At 36.9% G+C, this 24,205-nt stretch overlaps 1 protein-coding gene across 3 annotated transcripts in view; it reads right to left on the bottom strand.

Annotated features, from left to right (window-relative positions):
* Nucleotides 1–24,205, bottom strand: part of SOS1 (SOS Ras/Rac guanine nucleotide exchange factor 1) — a 148,309-nt gene that overhangs the window by 10,463 nt on the left and 113,641 nt on the right. For all 3 annotated transcript variants that reach the window (XM_080813042.1, XM_080813043.1, XM_080813044.1), the window contains exons 11-19: nt 19,641–19,722; nt 18,724–18,846; nt 18,312–18,415; nt 16,931–17,153; nt 15,649–15,768; nt 10,711–10,873; nt 10,085–10,202; nt 1,314–1,486; nt 977–1,093 (exon numbers count right to left, since the gene is read on the bottom strand). In XM_080813042.1, the coding sequence (XP_080669168.1) occupies nt 977–1,093; nt 1,314–1,486; nt 10,085–10,202; nt 10,711–10,873; nt 15,649–15,768; nt 16,931–17,153; nt 18,312–18,415; nt 18,724–18,846; nt 19,641–19,722 (1,223 nt within the window). The remainder of the gene's footprint in view (nt 1–976; nt 1,094–1,313; nt 1,487–10,084; nt 10,203–10,710; nt 10,874–15,648; nt 15,769–16,930; nt 17,154–18,311; nt 18,416–18,723; nt 18,847–19,640; nt 19,723–24,205) is intronic.

Below are 24,205 nucleotides of genomic sequence, written 5' to 3'. Positions count from 1 at the left end.
TTAGTTTTGTGAAATTTTCTTAGTGCTATTAGCAAGACTCTTTGGAGCAAGACTATATAGCTATGTCTAATTTGCTGTTTTTTTTTTTTTTTTTTTTTAAGACTTTATTTATTTATTTGACAGACAGAGATCACAAGTAGGCAGAGAGGCAGGCAGAGAGAGTGAGAGGAGGAAGCAGGCTCCCTGCTAAGCCAAGAGCCCGATGTGGGGCTCGATCCCAGGACTCTGGGATCATGACCTGAGCTGAAGGCAGAGGCTTTAACTCACTGAGCCACCCAGGTGCCCCTAATTTGCTGTTTTTAATCCATCTTTTAACAAACCATTTTAGGCCTTGAGAAATTTTCTTGGGAGTTAACTGCATAACCTTTAGTTTACAGAGACTTTGAATTTATCTTGGTTACTAAGGAAGCCATTTATATTTACTTCTTGATTTTTTTACTTTCTTGTGAACAAGAGAGATTATATTCAGACCAGTGTGGTGATGATACTATATGTAAAACTGGCCAGGCACTAAGAAACAATGCAAACTTTACTTTCCCACCAAAAGTATCTTTAACCAAACTTGTTATTTTTATGGCTAATGATTCATGGTTAAAAGTTCTCATAAGTCATTACTTTAGAAAAAAGTAATAAATGCATATGTTTATTATAAGTGAATTAGTATAAATTAATCAAATTTCCTGCCCTTACCTCTCAACATTTTTGTTTAAAAAAAAAAGTATTTGCCAATTTCTTCATCTATCAGGATTTTTTTAGATTACTAATAATGCTCACTTATTTGCAGTCAAGTGGGATATTCCTGAGCATGCTTAATAAGCATTTATTCATTATTTTTATCCATCACATGTACACTTCATCCCTGAATGCCCTCATGGAAAACTAATCTGTGTAACACATATGGTAGTGATGACATCACCAGACACAGATAACTGCAAAAATATATAAATATGAGAAAACCAGAAATGTGAATGCTTACAAATCTTGGAAGAGGCTTAGGGTTTCGTGGTTCTATTTCTAGGGATTTGTTGAAAAGATAATCTGTAAATTCTTTTTCCATGCTATTTCCCATTGGATTCAAATTTTCAAAGAACCTCTAAAATAAATACAAAGAAATAAACAATTATTAATATCAAGTATTTAAAATGCAGTTTGAAATTCACAAAAGTAACTTAAGAAAACATTTAACAGTATAAGAAAATCTGAGTTATTTTTAGCTTTATTTTCCTTTATCTCCTCTATGAAATAAACCTGCCTTTCATCAGCCAGTTTATCAACTTAATTGGAAAGATGCATCCTCAAATAATTCAACTTACTTTGATATCTGATTCTACTCGTAAACAATAAGGCTGATTTTGGTACTGCTGGATCTCTCCTGTTATTTCTGCTACTTTCCTCCTTTTGCTAAAGTTTATAAGCTCTTTTCCATGCCTTTTTAGGACCTCAGGGTTGCCTTCTTCTGTTTTCAAGATATTAGTTAGATAAATTCCTAGAAGATATAATAAAATTATTTTAAGGATAAAAAAGGAACCAGCTAGTTCTTTTTCTTTGTCAGTAATCGTAGGCATATTACATTGTACTATCTCAATCACCATAACCAAAGATTTAAGGCACAGATTTCCATTCAATGAGAAACCAGCTAACTAAATATCAAGAGAGATATTTTTATAAATATCAAATTCTTCTGTGACACTTAAGTATAATAAATACAGGAGAAAAAGGGAGACCAAGTTTAACAAAATTTAACAGCTTTATCAGGAGGAATAACTCAATTTTCCATATCTCCAAAACCATATGGTATTTGACATAAGTCACTGTCCTGTTAAAGGAACTTTGAGTATAACCCATCACTTAATAACACACATTTCTGGCCAAATGGGAAAATGTTAAATTCAAGGGATCATATTTTCTGCTTACTCAAAGGCTGTTAGGATTTGTAATTCAGACATAGTACTGTTTGGATAGGGTTACTCGTGGGAATGTGGAAGGGTCTGCAAGCCTATTGAACACAGTACTGCATGTAATTTATGTCTGTTTTAGTCTTCAGGACTTCTAGAATTAGTCTCATAATTGGCAATCTCATAATTGAGCTCCTATTTCCACATCACTGTAGGTTGTGCACAGGAGGAGGAGGAGAAGGACCCAAACAACAGGCACTTTCATTCTTTATAAGGCCCTCTGGTGCCAGGAGCACCTTAGTTCCTTCTGTTCTAGCATAAAGGTCCTGGAGCCGACTCTGCTGCTTTCTACTTGTGTGGTCTTGTGCAAGTTGCTTAGCTTCTCTCTGCCTTGGTTTTCTCATCTGTAAAATGACGATAGCAGGGTTGCTTTGAGAAGTAAGTAAGTTTATGTATATGCTTAGAATAGGGCCTGACAAAAGTAAATGCTTAATTAGTTGTGGTTGTGATTGTTGATGCTATTGTTGCTAGTCTTGGCCTATTCTCTTAAGCTTCTGCCTTTTCCCCTAAAGTACTGACTGTGATGCTTTGGGGAAAGAGAGGGTGTGTCTGAAGATCTGAGTTCATTCCCCCAGTACACAAGCACTGAGTCTCTTCTGCACGCCCAGCACTGCATTACGTACTGCAGATACAAAGACGAACGAGACGCACAGTCCCGGGTCTCAAGGAGCTCAGAGCTTTGAATGCGGGCTACAGTACAGTTGGGTAAGTACTATATTAGTGGTCATGCATAAGATGCTAGGAGGGCACGAAGGCATGCCTGACTCTGCCTTGGGTCGGTGGGAACAGAAAAAGCATCACAGATGAAGCGATGTTTATAGTAAATCTCAAAAATGAGGTGCAGTTTAACTGAGTGAGATGGAGGGACACTGTCAGCAGAGTGGGAGTGTGTCTGAAGGCACCGGTTTGTGATGAAGCCTGGGAGGCACTGTCAGAGACAGCATGCTACACTGCCCGGCCGGAGCGGACGGGTCTAGTGTGGGGTCTGGGGGAGGCAGCGTGCAGGGTATGAAGACAGACACAGGCAAGGGCTTAGGAGTCCTGACTCCCCACTGCTACAGGCTGTGCACTGTAGCAGGAGAAGGAGCAGAAGGAACAAAACAACAGGCACTTTTGTTCTGATCACAGTTCAGTGGTTCTGAAGGCTTTTGTGAAAGAGGCCTATTTTCAAAAGCTAGAATATTTGGCCACCTTCTTGAAAAGATTAAATGACTCAAACTCAGTGAACAAGTCAGCAATAATGAAACATGATAGACATCAATCCCTGTTTGGTTCTAAAAAGTATCCAGTTTTTAAGTGTATTTGTTGGCTCGCTCTTAGCACCTAGGCTACCCTTGATTCGCATTCGTAAGACAGATGTACCATGTGTTCTCATATGCACAGGCTTTTCATCTTCCACATCTGCCTGTCACTTGGCTCTTTTACTTGCAGCCAGTTATATGCTCCACTATACTCTGTCGCATGACGCACTCAGCTCAGTGTTCAGTCTGACACACATATCCATATAGTACGCATATTTAAGGGCAGCCTGGAGTCAACTTTCCATACTGGTCACACACTGACGGCCCAACTGTGAAGGGTTTGTGGGTAGCAGCAGCTGGACTGGATCATGAAGAGCCTTTTTTAAAAAGAGCTTAATTTTTATTCACAGTTAGGAGATTATTAGCATCTTTGCATTCTAGAAGGATTACTCTGGCTGTACTATGAAGCCAAATGGGTTAGAAGGAGTTCAGATTAGAAGCACGTCGAGCAGTTAGGATGAACGTGGTCCTGGTGAGCTGTTGATGGCTGTCTGAGGGTCTCCAGGGACAGAGTGAAGTGTACGCGTATTTAAGGGGCAGACTCCACAACAACGGATTAACTGAAGTGGGCAGGGCAGGGACGGAGCGGGTGGGAAGGCAGACTCAGCTCTGTGCCTGGCTGGCTGACTGGGTGGTGGTATAATGACGGCCCCTGGGAACAAGGGGGATAATCAGTTATGGGATGTTGTAGCTGTTGAAAGTATACTTGAAAGAAGTTGTGAAAATGCTTACAAGTAGCATTTTGGGAGAGCTCAGGACAGAATCTGGAAGTTATTTTTTTTTTTTTTTTTTTTTAAGATTTTATTTATTTATTTGACAGAGAGAGATCACAAGTAGGCAGAGAGGCAGGCAGAGAGAGAGGAGGAAACAGGCTCCCTGCTGAGCAGAGAGCCCGATGTGGGGCTCGATCCCAGGACCCTGGGATCATGACCCGAGCTGAAGGCAGAGGCTTTAACCCACTGAGCCACCCAGGCGCCCCTGGAAGTTATTTTATGACATATTAATGGCTAGTTAAAAGGAAAACCAATGATCAAAGAGGTGGTATCCAAATTTTGTTGATCATACACAACCATCAGTAAAAAAAAATGTTTAAGCATGGATCCTCTCTCTCTATCTATACATAGTTTAAATAAAAAAATGTAGTACAAATGTATAAATAGACCTGAATATCATATACTGTTAAAGGTTAATTTTTTTCAATAGATCATTTTACATACCCTGCTCTGGTGACAGCTGTCTGGGGAGAGGGAAAGCAGAGCATTAGACCGTAAATAATGAAGAGGGGTAAGGTTTCACATGGTTGCTGATGCCTTTTCCAGCCTTTCTGGGGAAAAAGTGGCTGCTCAAGGTTCTGGGTTCACACTTCAATTGATACATTTCTGTGATGCAATATTACATTTACTACATGTAATTTATTTATTTTTCTGCTCTTTGAAGAGAGCTTATTGAGGGTAAGACTGTGTTTTATTTGTCTCTTGATTCTTGACACCTAGCCCTGGGCTTGGTACGTAGAGGCATTCAACACTGTTTCTAAATGAATAAAAAGCAGCACAGGGGCGCCTGGGTGGCTCAGTGGATTATTTCAGAATAGAAGAGAAAGCACTTGAAGAACAGCTCAGGATGCAAGAGACGTAAGAGTCAATCCTAAAACAGCAGGAAACAAGAGTGAGAGGAAGCAGACTGACAAGAAACAGAAGGAAGACACGAAACTATAGAGCTGTATGAGAGGAAAGAGCAAAGCCAATGCTACAGACTTGGGTGTTTGTGCAGAGGTGAGGCTTGGCTGAAGGAAGAATCTACGTCCTTTTACCTTAGAGGAAATGTTAGTTTGCCTATATATATATCTATAGATAATGATATATGTGTGTGTGTGTGTATATGTATATAGATATACCACATTGGTATATGGAGAAAAATTGATACACAGACTCAGTCTGGGAAAAGCTCAGAAGGAGAAGTTGCCTGACTTTTATTCTATAAATGGTGTAGGGCCAGCAAAAGCCCTGCATTAGAACTCTAGCAAGGTGACAGAGGAAGTAAAACTGTCAAATACTATTCCTGACCCTCCCATAGAGAGGGGGAAAAAATCCAAAAAACCAGTTCCCATAATTAAGGATAAGAATCTGGAAGGAGTTTCTGTAAGCTACACATATAGACGAGACAGAATTAAGCAGCAGCAAGAACATCTGGCTCTACCCTCTGGTCAGAACCATGAAAGACTGTGAGGCTAACCCCAGGAACTAGGGAACAAGATCTTCTTAGAGGTAGGAGAACTGACCTTGAAACAAAAAAGGCTCAATGACCAGGAAGATAAGCACAAATGGGTAGGAAGGCTGGCAGGTGGGTTGTCTGCACCTAGCAAACTAGCTACATGCTTGTGTTCACTCACCAGATCACATGGCCGACCTTAAAACACAATGCAGTCATACTCTAGAGGTGTGAAACTTTTTTTTTCACTTAACAACATGTTATGAAGATCAGTTATGTTAGTTCGTAAGTCTGTGAGAGAGTACTTTAGTGAGTTCAGTTTGTGTGAATCAGTGCTCATCAATCAGGGTGATGGGACAGCAGGGGCCACACAGGGAGTTGGATGAACAGGCCCTCAAGTTTCTTTTCACCTCTCACAAGTGGTGCCCATCACAAGTAGTGTGACCAGAAGCTCAGTAAGCACACGAAGGGACTATGTAGTTTTCACTTTTTCTAAGCACCTGACACAGTCCCTGATACTTCAAAGGCAGTCAAGAAATATTTGTGTACAGACTGCATGAAATGAGTATCAGGCTGACCCAGGTCCTTCCAAGGCTCCCTTGTATGAACTCACACCATAGTCACCACACTTCAAATACATTGACTTTAATACATCTGCTTCTTGATTCTCTTTTTGTAAACTATTTTTAAATTGTTCCTTAACTCTTTATCAAATTGTCTTTACACTCTTTCCTCTTGGAACTGTGGAAGGTCTGTGCGTCTTCTGTAATGCCCACATAGGGCACTATCTACATTTCTAGCTTGCAAGATCTTATGTAAGATATACTCAATTTTAAAAATTAAATCTGACTGAATCTGTACCTTTTTAAATTTTAAAAATTTTTTTTTTATTTTTTAATTTTTTTAAAAGATTTTATTTATTTATTTGACAGACAGAGATCACAAGTTGGCAGAGAGGCAGACAGAGAGAGAAGGAGGAAGCAGGCTCCCTGCTGAGCAGAGAGCCCGATGCGAGGCTCGATCCCAGGACCCTGGGATCATGACCTGAGCCAAAGGCAGAGGCTTTAACCCACTGAGCCACCCAGGCGCCCTGTACCTTTTTTTTAAAAAAGATTTTATTGATTTACTTGAGAGAGAGAGAGGGAGAGGGAGGGAGAGAGAGAAAAATAGAAAAAGAGCATGAGGTAGGGGGCAGGGAAGAGGGAGAAGCAGGCTTCTCCCTCTACTGAGCAGGAAGCCCAACACATGACTCAAACCCAGGACTCTGGGATCATGACCGGAGCCCAAGGCAGATGCTTAACCAACTGGGTCACCCAGGTGCCCCTCAATTTGTATTGTTATAATTAAAAAGAAAAAAAAAACTCTACCAGAAAGAGAAAATAAATGAACTCAATAGTTTTGCCAAGAACGTAGGTGGGGAACAAAAAGTTCTCAGGAAAAAAAATGAATAATGATAAAAAGTAATACATGATATAGAAAACAAAAGAAGAGAGTAATTACTGTTTAAGATTTTATCTTTTTGGGGGCGCCTGGGTGGCTCAATGGGTTAAGCCTCTGCCTTCAGCTCAGGTCATGATCTCAGGGTCCTGGGATCGAGCCTCGTATCAGGCTCTCTGCTCAGCGGGGAGACTGCTCTGCCTCTCTGCCTGCCTCTCTGCCTACTTGTGATCTCTCTCTCTGTCAAATAAACAAATAAAATCTTTAAAAAAAAGATTTTATCTTTTTGAAGTAAAAAGCAAAGTAAAACAAGTAAAAATAGAAATGGGAAAGATACATTACAAACAGGACAGTTTAAAAAATAATGTTTTGGTAGATATAACTGACTACTAGTATTTTTAAAATAATGAAATGAAACAAGTGTGTAGCAGAAAGCAGAAATAGAAAAAAATTAAGGAAGAAATGAAAGTGTTGCTAAAGAATTACATTCTACAAAAGACTGCAGGCCTGGATGATTTTTCTGTTGGCCTCTTTCAAAGTTTAAAGGCTAGATCATTTCATGATATTCCAGAACAGAGTAAGATGAAAAGCTACTGAACTCATGTTACAAAGTAAATATAACTAAAATAACAAAAGCTGATAAACATAGCACAAAGAAAAATCTCAGACCAATCTCGTTTATGTAGATGGGTATAAAAATCCTAAATAAAATGATAATGAATAGAATTCATTTGTATACACTTAAAAGATCAATCTATTATGAATAAATAAGGTTTAATATTAGTAAATAGGAAAGTTCAGGATTAGTAATCTATAATTTTAACCTGCCAAGCAAGAAAAATTATTTTTCCCCTGCTAAGATGGCAAACTATTACGAAAGTAAATGTATTTGCTAACAAAAACACAGAAGATAACTATGAAGAAACCTTAACATAATAAAAAGCATCTAATCAAGCAAATAGCAGAATTACACCTATTCCCACTGAAACTGAAATTAAAACAGAACTACCTATTTTTATCATTATTGTCTAATCTTTGGGAAGGTATAATCAATGTCCTAAAGCCTAACACAGAAATAAGATCAAAGGAAGAGACATGATTAAATATTTAGAAAATTTAAGGAAATTAAAAATTCTTAGATTTAAGGGTAACTGATTATTTAAAAATGAATACCATTCACAACCAAAAGTACTTAGGAGAAAGTTAAGTATCATAAATGTTCTTTCCAAATTAACTGATAGACTGTTCTAACTGTATTTTGGGGAATTATCACCCTCCCCCATTATAAAGTTCAGAGACAAAATTGGCAAAGAAAATACTGAAGTAGCATTGAAGAACCAACTTTGTCATATGTGAAACCACTATAAAGCAAGGTTTCTAAGCCTCAGGCATTACTGACCTTTTGGACTGGATATTTCTTTGTTGTCAGGGGCTGTCCTGTGCACTGCAGGATGTTAGCAACATTCCTGCCTTCTACCCACTAGAAGCTGCTAGCACCTTCCATGTACAACAAAAAGTGTCTCCAGACATAGATAAGTGTTCCCTGGGGGGCAAAAATTACTCCTTGTTGAGAATCACAGATTATAAAGTGCCAGTCATTAAAAACTGGGGCACCAGTATAAGAAGTTAATGGGAAACAATATTTAAAGAAGAGGTACCATATATAAATGGGCATAAGGGAAATCACTCGATAAACATGGGTCAACAAATAATTTGGTGGAGAAACAAGTTTGAAGGTTTCATATGATATCTAAAAGAGACTCTGATTAAAGAGTTAAATATAATTGTAAAGCCAGAAGAAAATATGGCTGCAATATTAAATTACTAGCCTGGAAGAATTTTCTAAGGTTAGAAACAACAGAAATCCTAATGGGAAAGATGGACAGATTATAGAATTTTAAATACTGTATATCCAAGAATAAAAATAAAAAAGGCAGACTGATGAAGTTTTGACTTGAGAAATTCCCAGCTAGATATAAAATATCTGGCTAGATTGGTTATCTAGTTCAAAAAAATATTCTCAAATACAGAAAAAAGGCATTAATATGAAGATATTGATTCTAACATTATTTAGGAAAGCAAAAATGCTAGAAACTTTATATCTAATCATAGAGCAACAGTTAAATAAACTGTCATACCAACTTTATGGAATATTATGTAGCCATTACAAATGACATTATGTAGACTGATAAAACATGACAATGTATTTAAGCTACAGTAAGTTAAAGAAGTAAATAATAACGTGTACATGTCTTATAATTATGACTATATACAATGTGATAGCAAAAAAGATGAGAAGGAAATACAAAAGTGGTTGGTTGTAAAGCCTGAACAAAAGCTATGGGAAAGTATGATATGTTAAATGAAAAAATTTCAGGGGTAACACATAACACGGGAGGTAACACATAAAAAATTATGTGCAGTATAACTTAAAGCTTTGTGGAAAATATATAGCTGTAGAGGAAGAAAAGGCTAGATGTAAATATACCAGGAACTAAAAAACCTAAACCATAATACGTGTAATAGAGAGCATAATATTTGTAAGCATTCAGAGGAAGAACCATCAGAGCATATATAAAAACAGAGAAAAGAAACCAGTTGTGAAAGAGATACCGAAGCTATGAAATACAGTGAATCCAGTGACGGAGTCAGACAGAGGCGCCTACACGAAAGGTGAGGGTTTGGATGGTACATGCCTCAGTCTTAAAAGGAAGGAAAGGGTACTTCCTTCCTCTGGTGCAGGAGGGCAAGAAAAAAGGGCAAAGTTTTGATGTACAAAAGATGTGGGCTCAAAGATGTACGCGCTATATGACTTTCAGCTATGTGAAACTATTTATAAGAAAGAGGATTATAAATATAAACGAGTATGGCCATATCTCTTCTGTAGAGTGTTTGGTTTATTAAGATTCAACAGAAAATATTTCTATGAATATAAAAGCACAAATGAGCATTATATGATATCAAATGGCTGCCCAAGATGGAAATAAAAAATGGAATGTATATATTGGGCATGATCGTCAAAAGTCCTCTTAATAGAGCAAAATTCTATGGTGATTCAGGTGCTAATTATTTACTAAATAAGTATTTTCTGCTGGTATATTACACATACGTATATTCAGTCATTTAATGAAATGCATGTCTTGTTTTATCCAGAAACACAATAAAAATTCAAGAAATGCTCACCAAAGAAAGGCACACATGGTGGATTAATAGACCTGAGTTTTGCCAAATATTTCTTATAGTGATCTTCACTTAATTCATGAGCTTCTTCTAAAATTTTCTTTTGGCGACTTGGTATTTGCTATAATGAAAAAAACAATATTTAGGAAGCGTAAGTTTACAAAAGGAATCACAGCTTTTCCCCCAAAATGCCAGGCTAAGAGTAGCTCAAACACAACAGTACCAGTTTGATTCTAAGAAATGATAATAACTGTTTCAAAGACCCTGTCCCCATCGTTCCTAGAACAAACTTATGGGGGGTGTATGTGTGTGTGTGTCTTTGTGTGTGAGAAAGAGAGACAGAGAGAGAGAAATCTAGTTTATCTTGCAATTCCTTACAATTACAAGAGCATTTAATTATATGTTACATAAAGTGCTGAAATGTTTTTCATCTTCTAACCTAGCCTAGGACTTGTGAATACATTTTAACAAGAATGCCTAATTTATAAAATGCAACCAATTCAATACAAAATTTAGACAATTTTATCTTTTAAAGTGTTACTCAAAAGACAGATGAGGCACTTAAAAATTGAAGACCACAATTATTAAAATTCTAACCCTTCATTTAAAAAATGCCTATACAAACCTACCTCAAATGTGTGATCTAGTCTGTAAACAGGTGAGGAGTTCATAGCACTGACAACCTCAAGGACACCATTGAAGTTGTTCAGCTCTTGAAAGACTTGTAGAATCTCAATTATTCGACTCACCACAGCTACTCTTTCTTCTAAGTTTTCAGTTTCTACAATACATCTGGGAATCAAAGACAAAAAAATGCATTAAATTTGTACTTTTCCCAACAACGCTATGATTTAAGAAATTTAGTAAATAAAACAATGTCGAGTGGGGGGCATGGTTACAGAGGAACTACACAGTATGGATACTCAGAAGGCTGGGTAACTAGCAGGAGACTGGATGATGAGGCGGTGCCTTCCGCCAGGCCTGCTGCTCTTCACTGTTTTCACACTGACAAAGCAAAAACAGTCCCTAACTTTCCTACTCTATTAGAATTAACTGATGAGCCTAATGTCTTGTTGAATGTATATGCTTGGTCTAGGGGAATTGATTCTGGAGCTCAAGAATTCTGTGCCTCCTGTTCATCTAACTGCAAGATTTTAGTGATTGATCCTTTCTTTGATATACAGAAATAATTAGCTACATTTCTAGGAGCAGCTCTTTAAAAAAGCACTGAAATGTTAGAAAGTCAATTAAAGTATTTTACCATAATTAAGAATGAAATTTTTTAAATTACTAAGGAAGAAAAGTCAAAAACATTTTACATTTAAATACCAAGAATCCTTGGAAGGTATGTAAATTCCAGTAAAAAGCTAAAAGGAAGCATACTATGCTCAAGAAGAGAAAATTCCTCAGTGAGCATTTACTAATATTTGAGAGAATTTTTAAATTTACTAATCACCAGGAAAGAAAAAGGCATTTTAAACTTGGTTTTTGATAATGTAATATTAAACAACTTATAATCTAAGAAAAGACCAGAATACATAAATAGAAAAATAAATATAAATCAATATTAAACATTTTTTAAAATGTAAAGGTGAAAATTACATTATTCTCCAATGACGGTAACCTGCCACCAAGAAAAAAACTATTGTAAAACTATCAAAATGAATTTGCCTTCCTACCAAATTAAACATAACATGTTTACATGTTTAAAGCAGCTGGATCTCTAAAAATATGTCATACACTGACTAACTAGTTAGCTGGACATTTAAAAAGGTACAAATATATTTACATCTTTTATTTAACTATTTCAGTTGATATTATGTAGGTATACAGACTGAGATGACCTATGGAGTTTTTGTAAAAACCAGGTAAGTCTGGGGTGATTCATCCATAGGTGACTCCAATTCTAATGTACATCCATGGCTAAGAACCATTGTAGCAAATGAACAAGAACTTCTCAACTGGGAACCCTTTATATATGCTGATGAGGGGAATGCAAACTGGTGTAGCTAATATGGAAAACACTATGGATGTTCCTGAAAATTAAAAACAGAGCTATCATATGATCCAACAATTCCACTTTTGGCTATTTATTCAAAAGTACTGAAGTCAGGGTCTCTAAGAGATATTAGCGTTCCATGTTTGTTACAATGTTTGTTCATGATAGCCACGATGTGGAAACAATTCTAATGCCCATCTATGGATGAATGGATAAAGAAAATGTGGTATAAACACAGGACAGAATATTACTCAGCCTTAAAAAGAAAATCTTGCAATCTGTGACCACACCGATGAACACTGAAGACATTATTCTAAGTGAAATAAGCCAGTCACAGAAAGACCAACACTGTATGAATCTACACATATGAGGTATCTAAAATAGTCAAAATTATGGAAGCATAGAATGATGATTGCCAGGAGCTACGGGAAGGGGAAAATAGGGAGTTGCCAACTAGCATGTATAAAATTTCAGTTATGTAAGATGAATAACTTCTAGAGATCCACTGTACATTATGCCTATAAATGAACAATACTGTATTACACACTGAGAAAATCTGTTAAGAGGGTACCTCTCATGTTAAGTGCTCTTACAACAATTATAAAAAAAAAGAAAAAGGAAAAAGTGCAGGAAAAGGCCTTCTTTTCAGACACCTGTTAAAAAAATAGAACAGAGATGAAAACAGTCTCTCTTATCAGCTGTTTCCTCCTTATGGACATAAACTTTATTTATGATAGAAAAGGTCTTCTGCATACTTAAGTATAATTATTTACTCTGATAATGAAGAAATCAGGAAGCAACATTTAGAGGGAAAATTCTAAAGTTTTACTTTTTTTTAAGATTTTTTTATTTTTTTATTTTAGAGGGAGCAAGAGAGCAAGGGCTGGGGGGCCCCTCGGGAAAGGGAGACAGAATCTCAAGTGGACTTCCAGCTGAGCACAGAGCCCGACGTGGGGCTCCATCTCACGACCCTGAGATTATGACTGCCAGAATCAAGAGTCAGATGATTAAATGACCGAGCCAACCAGGTGCCCCCCAAGTTTTACTTTTTAGAGGCTAAGTGATAATAACATAAAATAACACAAGTGACTTGGAATGCTTACTTCTCTTTAGGAACTGCTTTCAAGTCTTTGTCCACATTCCAGCTTAGGTTCTAGTCATTCCCTATGTCACTGGCCTCTTGTTCTGATAATTCCAGTCTGATCTGTGGGAACCTCACATCACCCTTATAAAATATGAGTCAACTAATTACACTGTATTTACTCAGAAAAAAAATATGGCCAGTGTATAAAATGCCACTCGGTGGCCCCAACTGTAAAACTGCACTGAGATGCTGGATTGCTGGTACCACCGTGTAAGCAGTGCTGCTCACCCACTCCTCAGAGATACTGGTGCAAATTATACATGTATAAAAAATACAAACGTAATATAAATACCCCCCCCAACACTTAAAGTCTCTGGAAATGGTCCTAAGAGCAGACGGCAAATGAAGAAACATTTAGGAAAATCTACAAAAATTCAGTAAGAGAGGCAAGAGTTTATGGCATTTGGACCAAGCCCGCTCCCTCCTTTCTCCCAGAGAACCTCTGGCAGTAGAGGGCAAGAGTCTGCTCCAGACAGTGCAGCCGAGAACTCAGGCCTCCCTTCCCACCTAGCTCCCAGCTGGAGCGGTTTCTTCTCTGGGAGAACAGGACTTCCGCATTTCTCATCCAGTCCCCAGCTGCCCAGTGGCTGAGGCTAAATCCCTGCGGCGCGCCACTGAGGAGTGGGGACTCCCTTCTGCCGATCTCTGACCTGGAACCTAGGCTTTCACGGGAATGTGGCATACTGAGAATGTGGGAAGACAGTCTTTCCCTGGTTCCTGAGGCCGTGGTTCCATGCCAGGAGAGGTGAGCAAAAAGGACCTCACCCACCACCCCCAAACCCCACATTCGGCTGTTAGAGCAGGAACGGTTCAGAGAAGCTTGCCATCACCCTGAGCTCGAGAGGGCAGGCTCAAACAGCTTCTACTCTCTTGTCTCTTGCAACCAACTATGGGCAAGTTCAAACCTAAGGGTGCTCTGGAGAACAATGAAGGAAGCCGATAGGCCCACAGATGATCATCCTTTTGAGGTATCATGAGAAGGTCATGAGTAGCCTGAGGCCAGACCACACTGCCTGGGCAGTCACATCACTTCATCTCGTCAGGCAGGCATTTTACCATCTCACAGCATCACAAGAAGGGTGAGTACAGTACAGGAAGATATTTTGAGAGAGAAAAACCACATTCACATACTTTTGTTATACTGTTATAAATGTTCTATGTTATTAATTATTGTTAATCTCTTATCGTGCTTAATTTATAAATTAAATTTTTATCATACGTATGTACGTAGAGGAAAAAGACAGTGTATGTAGGGTTCGGTACTATCCGTGGTTTCAGGCATCCACCGGGGGGCCTTGGAACAAATCCTCCCCGGATAAAGGGGAACTACTGTATGACATATTCTTGGGGGGGAAAAAAAAAGAGGCAGGGAACAGTAACAGCCTGTGAGAAGGACACAGATTTAACAGAAAAAGATTTCAAAGTAGCGATTATGAATATGTTCACAGAATTAAAGAAAGCGTGATTTTAAAAGTACAAGAAGATAGGATGACAGTGTGCAGCACAGAGTACCATAAAAGACATAGCAATGATAAAAGGAACCAAATGGAAACTCTGAAATTCAAAAATACAACAGTTAAAATAAAAAACTTACTTAAGGGGCTTAATAGTACATTTGAATTAGCAGAAGAAATAATCAGTTAACTTGAAGATAAAGCTATTGTTCAAAGATGAAGGCAAAATAAAGACTTTCCCAGATAAACAAAAACAGAAATCTGCTGCTAGCAAACCCACCATAGAAGAAATACTAAAGGAGGTTCTCTGGGCTGACAGCAAGGAGCCCCAGATGGTAGCACAAATCCACAGAAACAAAGAGTCCCGGTAGCAGTAAATCTGTGATTATGTAAGACACTGTAAGTGCATATTTTGTTCTTATTGCTTCTCTTAACTGATTTAAAAACCAACTGTATAAAATAAGTGTACATAATGTAATGTTGGACCTGTAAGATACATATATATATGTATATATGTAATATATTGCCAATAACTACACAGAGGCTGTGGGTGAAAGCAAAGTATAATGGGCTAAGAAAGTAATAACAAATGGCAAAGCAACAACTGTTACAATATATTATTAGATCTGCATCATTATTATGTGGAATACATATTATAATACCACAAAAAAGGGAGACAGGGAATACAGCTATATAGGAGGAACATTTCTATCTATCCCTGGAATTAAGCTAGTATAAATCTCAAGCAATTCTGATAAGATGTAGATGGTAAACTTTAAAGTGTTCACTAAACAAACCCTCAAAAAATCATGAATGAAATAAAAATGCTACATTAGAAAACTAGCCACTCAGTGCAAAAGAAAGGAGGAACAGAGGAACAAAAAAGAACTTGAGATGTATTCAAACAGAACTGCATTTAAAATCATAATAGCTGACTGCTACGAAATGTAAGAATGTCGGTAATACTTACTTCTCAAACCACAGAGTGAGATTTGTGGTATGCCGGATCATTTTTAGGAGATTAGGAGAATTAATTTCTTTGTCTTCTTTAGTCCACACACTTCCAACTAATTCTGATGGTTGTACAGCTCTAAAATCAAGACATAATTCTACATGATACTTTTCCCTCTAGGATGCTGTTTTATTAAGTAAATGAGGTAAATAAAACTAAACTCCCATATAAGCCTTCTTTTAACTCCAACAGAAAGGTTTATGAAAACAAGGTATAACAAAAGTTTACAAGTATGGGTATTTTTCTATAGATTAAAAAATATTTTTATGCATGTATCTGTGTACTTAATCACTTTATAACAACATTTTGCTTTTGGCCACATTGGGATTTTTTTCATAATATCTTTCCCAGCACTTATAAATATTATTTAATGAATTGGGGTGGCAATGTAATTTGGGATGGTCTTTTAAATAATGGCATCTGTTATAATAATCAGTTCGTTGAAGATATAGTAATCACTGCAATTCATAAATCTTTTTTTTTTTTTCCTCCTCTAAAGGAGCAGGAGAAACCCTATCACAGAAAGGTCTTGGTAAATAAATAAAATAGATTCTTACATTAGTCTTTGGGAATAGTGAGGATCTTTGGAGTGGATGGAGATCTATAAATTTAGTTCTTTTCATTTAGTTATTACAAAAACTTGTTTGCAATTCTAACTTCTAAATAGTCCCCATTTAAAATGAGAAATGGACTGAGACGGTAGTTGTGTCAACGTAGAAAAACTAAAAAAGGCTATGACTGGCCATTACTTCAGTTCACAAATACAAGGGCAACAGCTAACTTATTGAGCCCGACCTTGCTTTGGGCAATGTGCTAAGCACTGTATATATATACTGACTATTTTCACTCTCACAACAGCCCCAGTTATAGGTACTATTATTAGCCCCATTTTAATCCCAAGGAAGCTAAGGGACAGAGAGTGATAAAAGCTAATTAAACAAAAAGGCTAAAGTTGCCCAAGGATACCAAGCCAGTGACTAGTAAAGCCGGGATCTGCACTTAGCTTTACCAGCTAGGAGTGACTGCAGACAGAGAGAAGCTGCAAATCCAGGCAGAGTGGGCAGATCAGGGAGTGAAAGAAGGGGAGACCATATTCTATGGATCAAGGCTGTATTACTACACACTTCATGTACTAGCTCATTTATGTCTTCTAACATCCCTATAAGGCAGATACCAGTATTTCATTTAAAAAATTAATTCCTTTGAAATGATTTTTCAGCTTGAATGTTAAATTACATACCTATATAGATCTGATTCAAGTAAAGTGAGTTGTCGAGCAATTTCTATTGGGTGTAAGGTGAGCAGGTCAAAAGTCTCTATGTGCCCAGGCCTGCTTATATGCCACTCAACTGTGGGAGGTGAACTCTGAAATGTAATATTATGACCTGGTCCATTGTCTCTTGCAATTTTTTTCCTTTGGATTATTTTAGTGATGGATTCAACCCATTTTTTCATTGCTTTACCTGAAATACATTACATTTTAAATAACATTTAAATACTTTTCACTCGATATTTTATCCTTTTAAAATATTTTAAAATCAGACAAGTGATACTTAAATATATCTTCGCTATTACAAAGTTCAAATGATCAAAATAAAAAAATGGAAGTTCCCCTTTATCATTTCCCCGTTCCCTATCCCAATCTCAGTCTTCTTCACATGGGTCACCATTGTTAATAGTCTGGTACATATTCTTCTATATCCTTTCAAAATAAAATTAGAAAGTAATTTATTCATAGATTTTTCACCTGTCCCAAACTTCAGTTCAAAATATTATTTTATAATCTTCCATTAAAAAAATATATTGCATACATGGGAATCATAAGGACAGACGATACACATTCATTATTAATCTAATTAACATTGCATTTTATAAACCAAACAGCACCAGAGGACATTTCCTTCACGTTAGTGTGCGTTTTTGATGTGGCTGTTTTGTACTATGCATGAAAGTACCCTTTATTTTCAACCCTTTATTTTCTGATTCTCATTTACAGTACACTATGGAAATTAGAATCAAGTTTGTCTAGGACATTCTTAGACCTATACAATCATAGAATCTTTAAAACTCGAGGGGAAATTTTGACATCACTGAGTCTTGCTCTCCTCATGTTACTGATGAGGAAACCAGAGTCTATAGAATCAAAGTGGTTTTGCCCAAAGTCGTGTATCTGGTGAGTGGCAGTGTTCAGAACAGAACTCTTGCTTCTTGGCTCTCAATTCAATCTGCTCTGTGGCCTCTCTAATACGTGCCCTATTCCCCTAACTGGGAACCAGCCAGTCTCCAGCAGTGGTGTTCTGACGGCACACCAGTTCCTAACTGTCCTCTGATACACATAGCTTCAGATAAGTGGAAAAACAGCATAAATCGAGACTTTTTCTATCCAATTCCAAAGTAATCACTAAGATGATTTACTAAATGAAAATACATTGGGTCAACAGGATGATTACTGAGCAATTTGTAGGTCAACATGTTGTTTCATGAAAATTTTTAGCTTTTTCAAACGGCTGTGCTGCCACCGTTCTAAACAACTTTTAACACGAACAATAAGGACGTCAGTTGATAGTCACCACATTGGCACTCTTATTACATATAAAACTAAGCACTTAAAAAAACCATACCTCTCACTGTTCCAATAAATTCTTCCATTCGCTGCAAAAGATCTGCATCCCTTTCAAAATCATAGAAGTGGTGCTCTACCCAATGCCGACATACATTTAATACTCTATGGCATTAACACAAAAGAATAACTGAATTACATGGGAACTCAGACATAGGCGTTTACCACGATGAACGGTATAAATTAAAACAGAGTAATTCTTTCCAAATTAAATGATTTTGTAAGTAGTGGCTTTCCACTTTCAAGATTCTATGTTAATTAAGACTTATACAATAATTTCTGATAATTGCTCTTCACTTCACTCATTTTACTTGTTACCTCCTCCTTGGTTGGGAAAGGTCCTTATTTACTTCAACTCTGAAACAAAAGTTCACTACAGACTTCATCACTTCAGTTATTTCCTTACTGCTTACCGCAGCTGTACAGGCTGTATGTATTCTTTTCTAAACCTTTTTAGTTCTGCACTCAAGGGCTGATCTCCGTTCTCTATAGCAATGCGATCAGCTTCTGTGGGTTCAGGCTCTGGAATTTCAAACCTAACATAAAACAGAACAAACTAATGAAAATACTAGTAATACCAGAGTATACAAACAGAAAACTACACACCTTTTCACTAGTCAGCACAATACAGAGAGAACTGTGAAAATTACTACGGATATACATACATATCAGTGAAAACAAGTAAGGCTTCTGTAATATAAAGGTTAATGACCTTATTTTAATTTTTAAAAAAGAAATTAATACTTGCTAATATTAAAAAAAATGAGAAACATAATAAAGGATAAAGAATACATGCAAAGTCTAAAAATAAATGTGATTATCAAGTTATGGGGCTGCTGTTCATTTTTGGCTTGTGTAATCACTCTTGAATCAGCTAACATAACACTTTTTAAGGGTAATCCTTAAAGAGTTGACTGTTCCTTGGGTGGCTGAAACACTTTTCTTGATTATGGTATTTGTTCACTTAATGTTAAGCTCCATTTTCTTCAACATGTGATATATTTGAAAAGTTCTGTTTAGAACACCTAAATCATCAAAATTTAAATTTTCAGAAACTAAATTATATATTTTTATATGGTTCTTTAACTTGACTAATTCCATAAATTTGAAATTTCAAGTACTGGGTTTCCATGTGAAAAAAAATGCTTATTTTTATACTTTAATAATCAAAACAAAAAGATTATAAAATAAATGGTCATTTAAGAGATGTTATTTCTTTAAAAAGTACTCATGAACTACAATTCAAAGCTCCTACAATTTATTTCTGAGAAACACAGAATCTTAGCTCAGTCTCTTAAAAAAAAAGATTAAACGTTTTATATTAACAGACCTTTCTATTATAAGACTCAGTAGTTCTTGAGGTTTACAAAAGGATCTGTAGGTTGTAAGAAATGTCCGAACAAAATTGGGATCTAAGAAGAAAAAAGGAAAATTATTTTATTAAAATCTTTGATTCAGAATGATTAAAACTATTATTAACATTTTCAAAAGAGATGAAATAATCTTAAAATTCCCAAAATCTACTGACCACATAGAATGCTTTGGACTTTATAACAAACTGCTAGCTTGAGTGCTTCCTAAATTAGTGGCAAACTGTGGACTAAGATTCTGTATCAACTTACTTCTTGACCTCTGTACACTCTGACTAGCTGAACTTAAGTCCTCATCGGCAGCAGCAACGCAAAGGGAAGAAAGGCAAAGAGCATGGAAACAAGCTCCCACCTGCTACCTGGATCTCAGAACATTTCAGTTGGTTTCTATCTCCCTCATGAAGAGAAAGGCCGCAGCAATAACCCATTACTTTTTCTGACATCCAGACTAGTTTATCTAGGATCAGTTATCCAGATTCCTTTAAATCATGTTAACAGAGCATACAACCTGAAATTGGATCTTATAATGCACAGATTACATTAAATACAGTTTCTCAATGATTTTATTCGCTAGAGGTCTTAAAACTGCTAGAAGCAGCTTACGAATACCTGGAAGTTATCAAAACTACTAAATGTGTGAGAATGTGGATCTGGTTCTATTCACAACTTAATTCCTTTTATTTCAAGTAGTCATGCTAAGAGTTCAATCATAAGAGCAGGAGTCTCCAACCCCTTCCGTGAGAGGGCCTACTTTTCATTCACATCTCCATGAAGTATATCAGGAGGCTGCCCAAGTGTGATCACTTCCCCAGGCCTGGCCTTCTCCAGTCTTTCCTCGACAGTTTTCTCCCAAGTTGTGGAGAAAGACTGCTGTTTTCATCAGCACTAGAGACCGGGACTGTCATCTTCTGCATAAACGGGGAGAGACATCTTCCCATAATGAGGGAAATAAACAAACAAACAAAAATCACTCCCTTCTATAACTACAGTTTCACCAAGGTCAACATTTAGTTGCAAGTTATTAAAAAGAAGGAGGGAAGAATTCATTAACCTTTTTACTGGGAGCATCCTTTTCCTATTTTTTACATTATAGACTGGTAAGCTCTAATTTATTATTTTTGTTTGTAAAACTCTAAATATTCTTTAATCTCAAATTCATTTGAGAACTTGATAACAACAAGCTATAAAGTAATTACACAAAGATAAGCTCTAATTTAATGATGAATTCATTGAGAGTAGCAAGTACCTTTATTTTTGTTAGGCTTCACACTGGATCCTTTGTGAGTACAGTGTCCTTTATTAGCGTAGGATTTCCCAAGTTCAGAGTTAATTTGTTTGGAAAATTTCTACTTAGGCTGATTCTAAGAACCATGCTAAATTTAGCATAAAATAATGATAATATATTAAACTCCCTCCCCCAAACCAAATGCATGGATTTGTCATAGAAATCTATTCCTAATGTATTGGTTTACGTGGCAATCAAGATAATGAATTGATTTAAATATCAGACAACCTTGGATTTATACTGCTTTTTTGAATTAAAGAAAATTCACAGAATAAAAACATACTGGTTTTAAATGCCCCTCTCCTCCTTTACCTTCCAAGTCTAGCGGGTTACTGATAACAGTAATTTAAATATATACAATCCTTTAGTAATTTCCTCTCTGTTGGTATCTTATTGTTTGTCTTCAGTTACAGAGTTCCTCAAACGTTAAAGACTAATGTCTCATCCAGAAGAAAAGATTTTAGAACAGAAGGCTGTACGAGATTTTAAAAACAGAGATTTATATCGATTTCATCACAATCCTCCCTTTCAAGAATCTTCTTGCTGTTCTGCAAATCTATTTGTCAGGTGAGGCTACTCAAAACATCATGTGTTTAGGAAGCAAAAGCAGTGGCCACGGCAGAGACGCTGAGCCAACACTGAGGGAGAGCGAACCCAGGCCCTCAGCAGACAGTGTTTCAAGGATCCCTGAGCTGTATTCTCAATTTAGGCTGGCCTCTCCCCCCACCTTTTTTTTTTTTTTTTTTTTTTAAAGGAAAAGCTTATTTCAGTAGTCTAAAAGTCTAAAATCAATATTCAGATCCATTGCTCCTCAGATGCCACATAAGTTAGGCTGAAGAGTGTGGGCTATCAAAGGTACTTTAAAACTGAAAAACAGAATAAAAGCAAGTTCTAAATGAATTATTTTTTTAAAGAAACTGCCTGTTTTTAAAGGCAAACGACTTTAAAATGGTCTTTCCATCTTCAACCAAAACATCTGGTTTCAGTACCTCAGTAACAATGACAATGCTGGGAAAGTCATGATATGCCTCGGTGCCACTTAGGTCACACGGGGATCATATCAACTGATCTCTGTTACGGAACGTTTTCAAAAGGCATTCACAGAATTTATTCCACATGACTTCTGTGAAGTGAGTGGCGCTGATGTTTTTCCTTTCTACATATGAGAGAAGGAGCTAAGACTTATCCAAGGTCACACAGTAGAGTGGCAGAGATGGAACCAAAATCTATATTGTATGACTCCTAATTTTATGCTTTTTTCTACTGTATCACATAACTTCTCTGGATTCAAGGATCCCTTCAGGTTTCCACAGCTGTGACATATAAATACAAAGAACAATTCCATGAGTTATGTAATCATTACAGAAACTTAAATAAATGATTAATTCAGAATGTAGCTGCAAACTGCTAATCTGGTTCAGGGCACTAGAGAGTCATTAAAAAATTAGCAGCCTAGTTGTGATTCCATAATTAAGCCTTCTTCCAGATTGTAGGAAGTAGCAGCTGGATCTTCCTGTGCACTCTATGTAATAGAGGAGTTTGTGAAGCGGGTAGTGAAATAAACACTCCCACAATCATCACTGTTGCACTAAATTCTAAAGTGACTCAACTTTTAAGTTGTTTTTAGCTTGATGAGAAATAAGAGCAGTCTTGCCAAAAAGAAAAAAACCAGCAAAAGCTAAAAATAAACCAAGAAAACTTGGCAAAAGTTTAAGGACTTTCAAAAAATATCTGACAGGCTGCATATATTCCCCGTCTTGTATTGATTTAGACTCCATTTTTAGTCTCAAGTGGTACAAAACTGCTAATGAATGAAAAACTTAACATCTGTATTTGAGGACATCTCTGTATTTTTTTTTTTTTAAAAGGGTACATATTCCAGAAGCTACTTTTATCTCTATTAATTTCCCCCCTTCGGTGATTCTCACATGTACTATGTCACGCTAACCCTTGGAAACCTATATCTTACGGATGAGGTGAAGGACTAAGATAATTCAGTATTTTAAAAATACGCACCAATAAGTACAGATTACATAATTTTGTAAGAAAACAAAGCACTACCTACTTACATCTCTCAGGCAATGATAAAGGCTGAGTGTTACCCTCTCTGTTGGTTCTGAGGCAGTAGCTATCTACCTGTATTATAAAATGATGTTGCAGGGGCACCTGGGTGGTTCAGTGGGATAAGCCTCTGCCTTCAGCTCAGGTCATGATCTCAGGGTCCTGGGATCGAGCCCCACATCAGGCTCTCTGCTCAGTAGGGAACCTGCTTTCCCGCCACCCCCCACCCCCCGCCTGCCTCTCTGCCTACTTATGATCTGTCAAATAAATGAATAAAATCTTTTAAAAAAATGATGTTGCAGAGACACATGGAAGGCAAACACATAAAAATACAAAAGCCGGGTTGCTTTAGTTTTAGAACATGAGCGCAAATATTTGTGGAGAACATGAAAATTGGCTATTTTGAGAGTCTCTTTCTCTTTCTGTTTATCACTTGCTTAAGGATGTAAATTCCACAAACCTCTTTCTCAACCATAACCCCACGTGAATTTCAGTATGAGCAATGGTAAAAGCTCTGTTGTGGTTTTTCTTCGTTATTATTTCTACCAGATTCTCAAATCCCTGCACTAAGGCTCACTAGCTGCTCTGCTTCCTTCCCTCCATACAGTTTCTCTGTACCAGTAGCTGCCAACTCTCCCATCAAATCCCTGGTCCAGGTTACTTCGAACGGGAGCTGCAGTGACTTTTTTCTGCTGCCTCGTCTCCTTCACTTGAGAACTATTCTTTGATAATACTTCACTGCACAGTTCTTCACAACCTTAGAAATTCAAAATATACCTATGTTAATATGCAGAAGACAGCACGCTAAATCTGAGGTGATAATTCAATCCCTTTTTCTTAGGTACCTATTTTGATTGACACTTGACATTTTATTTGGCAAGGTCAATGAAAATTTATGAAATATTTGTTACATGGAGTTATTTATGTCAAGAATGCCCCTCCCCCCACCTTAGTGAACCGCTGTTAATCAGGATGTCTGTTCATGTGATAATTCTCCCTTTAATACAGCCATTTAAAAAGCCACAAGGAACAATAAGCTTCTCAACAAGGATTTATAAACAATCACTCTTGAATTCCTTAAAAAAGGAAACAGACGCTATGCTGACGCACAAACACTTAAAAAAAAATTATCAGAGAGTTTAAAAATAGAACAGCACTGCCCTATAGATCAAAAATTGT

This window comes from Martes martes (genome assembly GCF_963455335.1).
Source record: "Martes martes genome assembly, chromosome: 9".
Taxonomy (NCBI): domain Eukaryota; kingdom Metazoa; phylum Chordata; class Mammalia; order Carnivora; family Mustelidae; genus Martes; species Martes martes.
The sequence above is the reverse complement of the archived record's forward strand: the minus strand, read 5'-3'. Positions and strand labels throughout refer to the sequence as shown.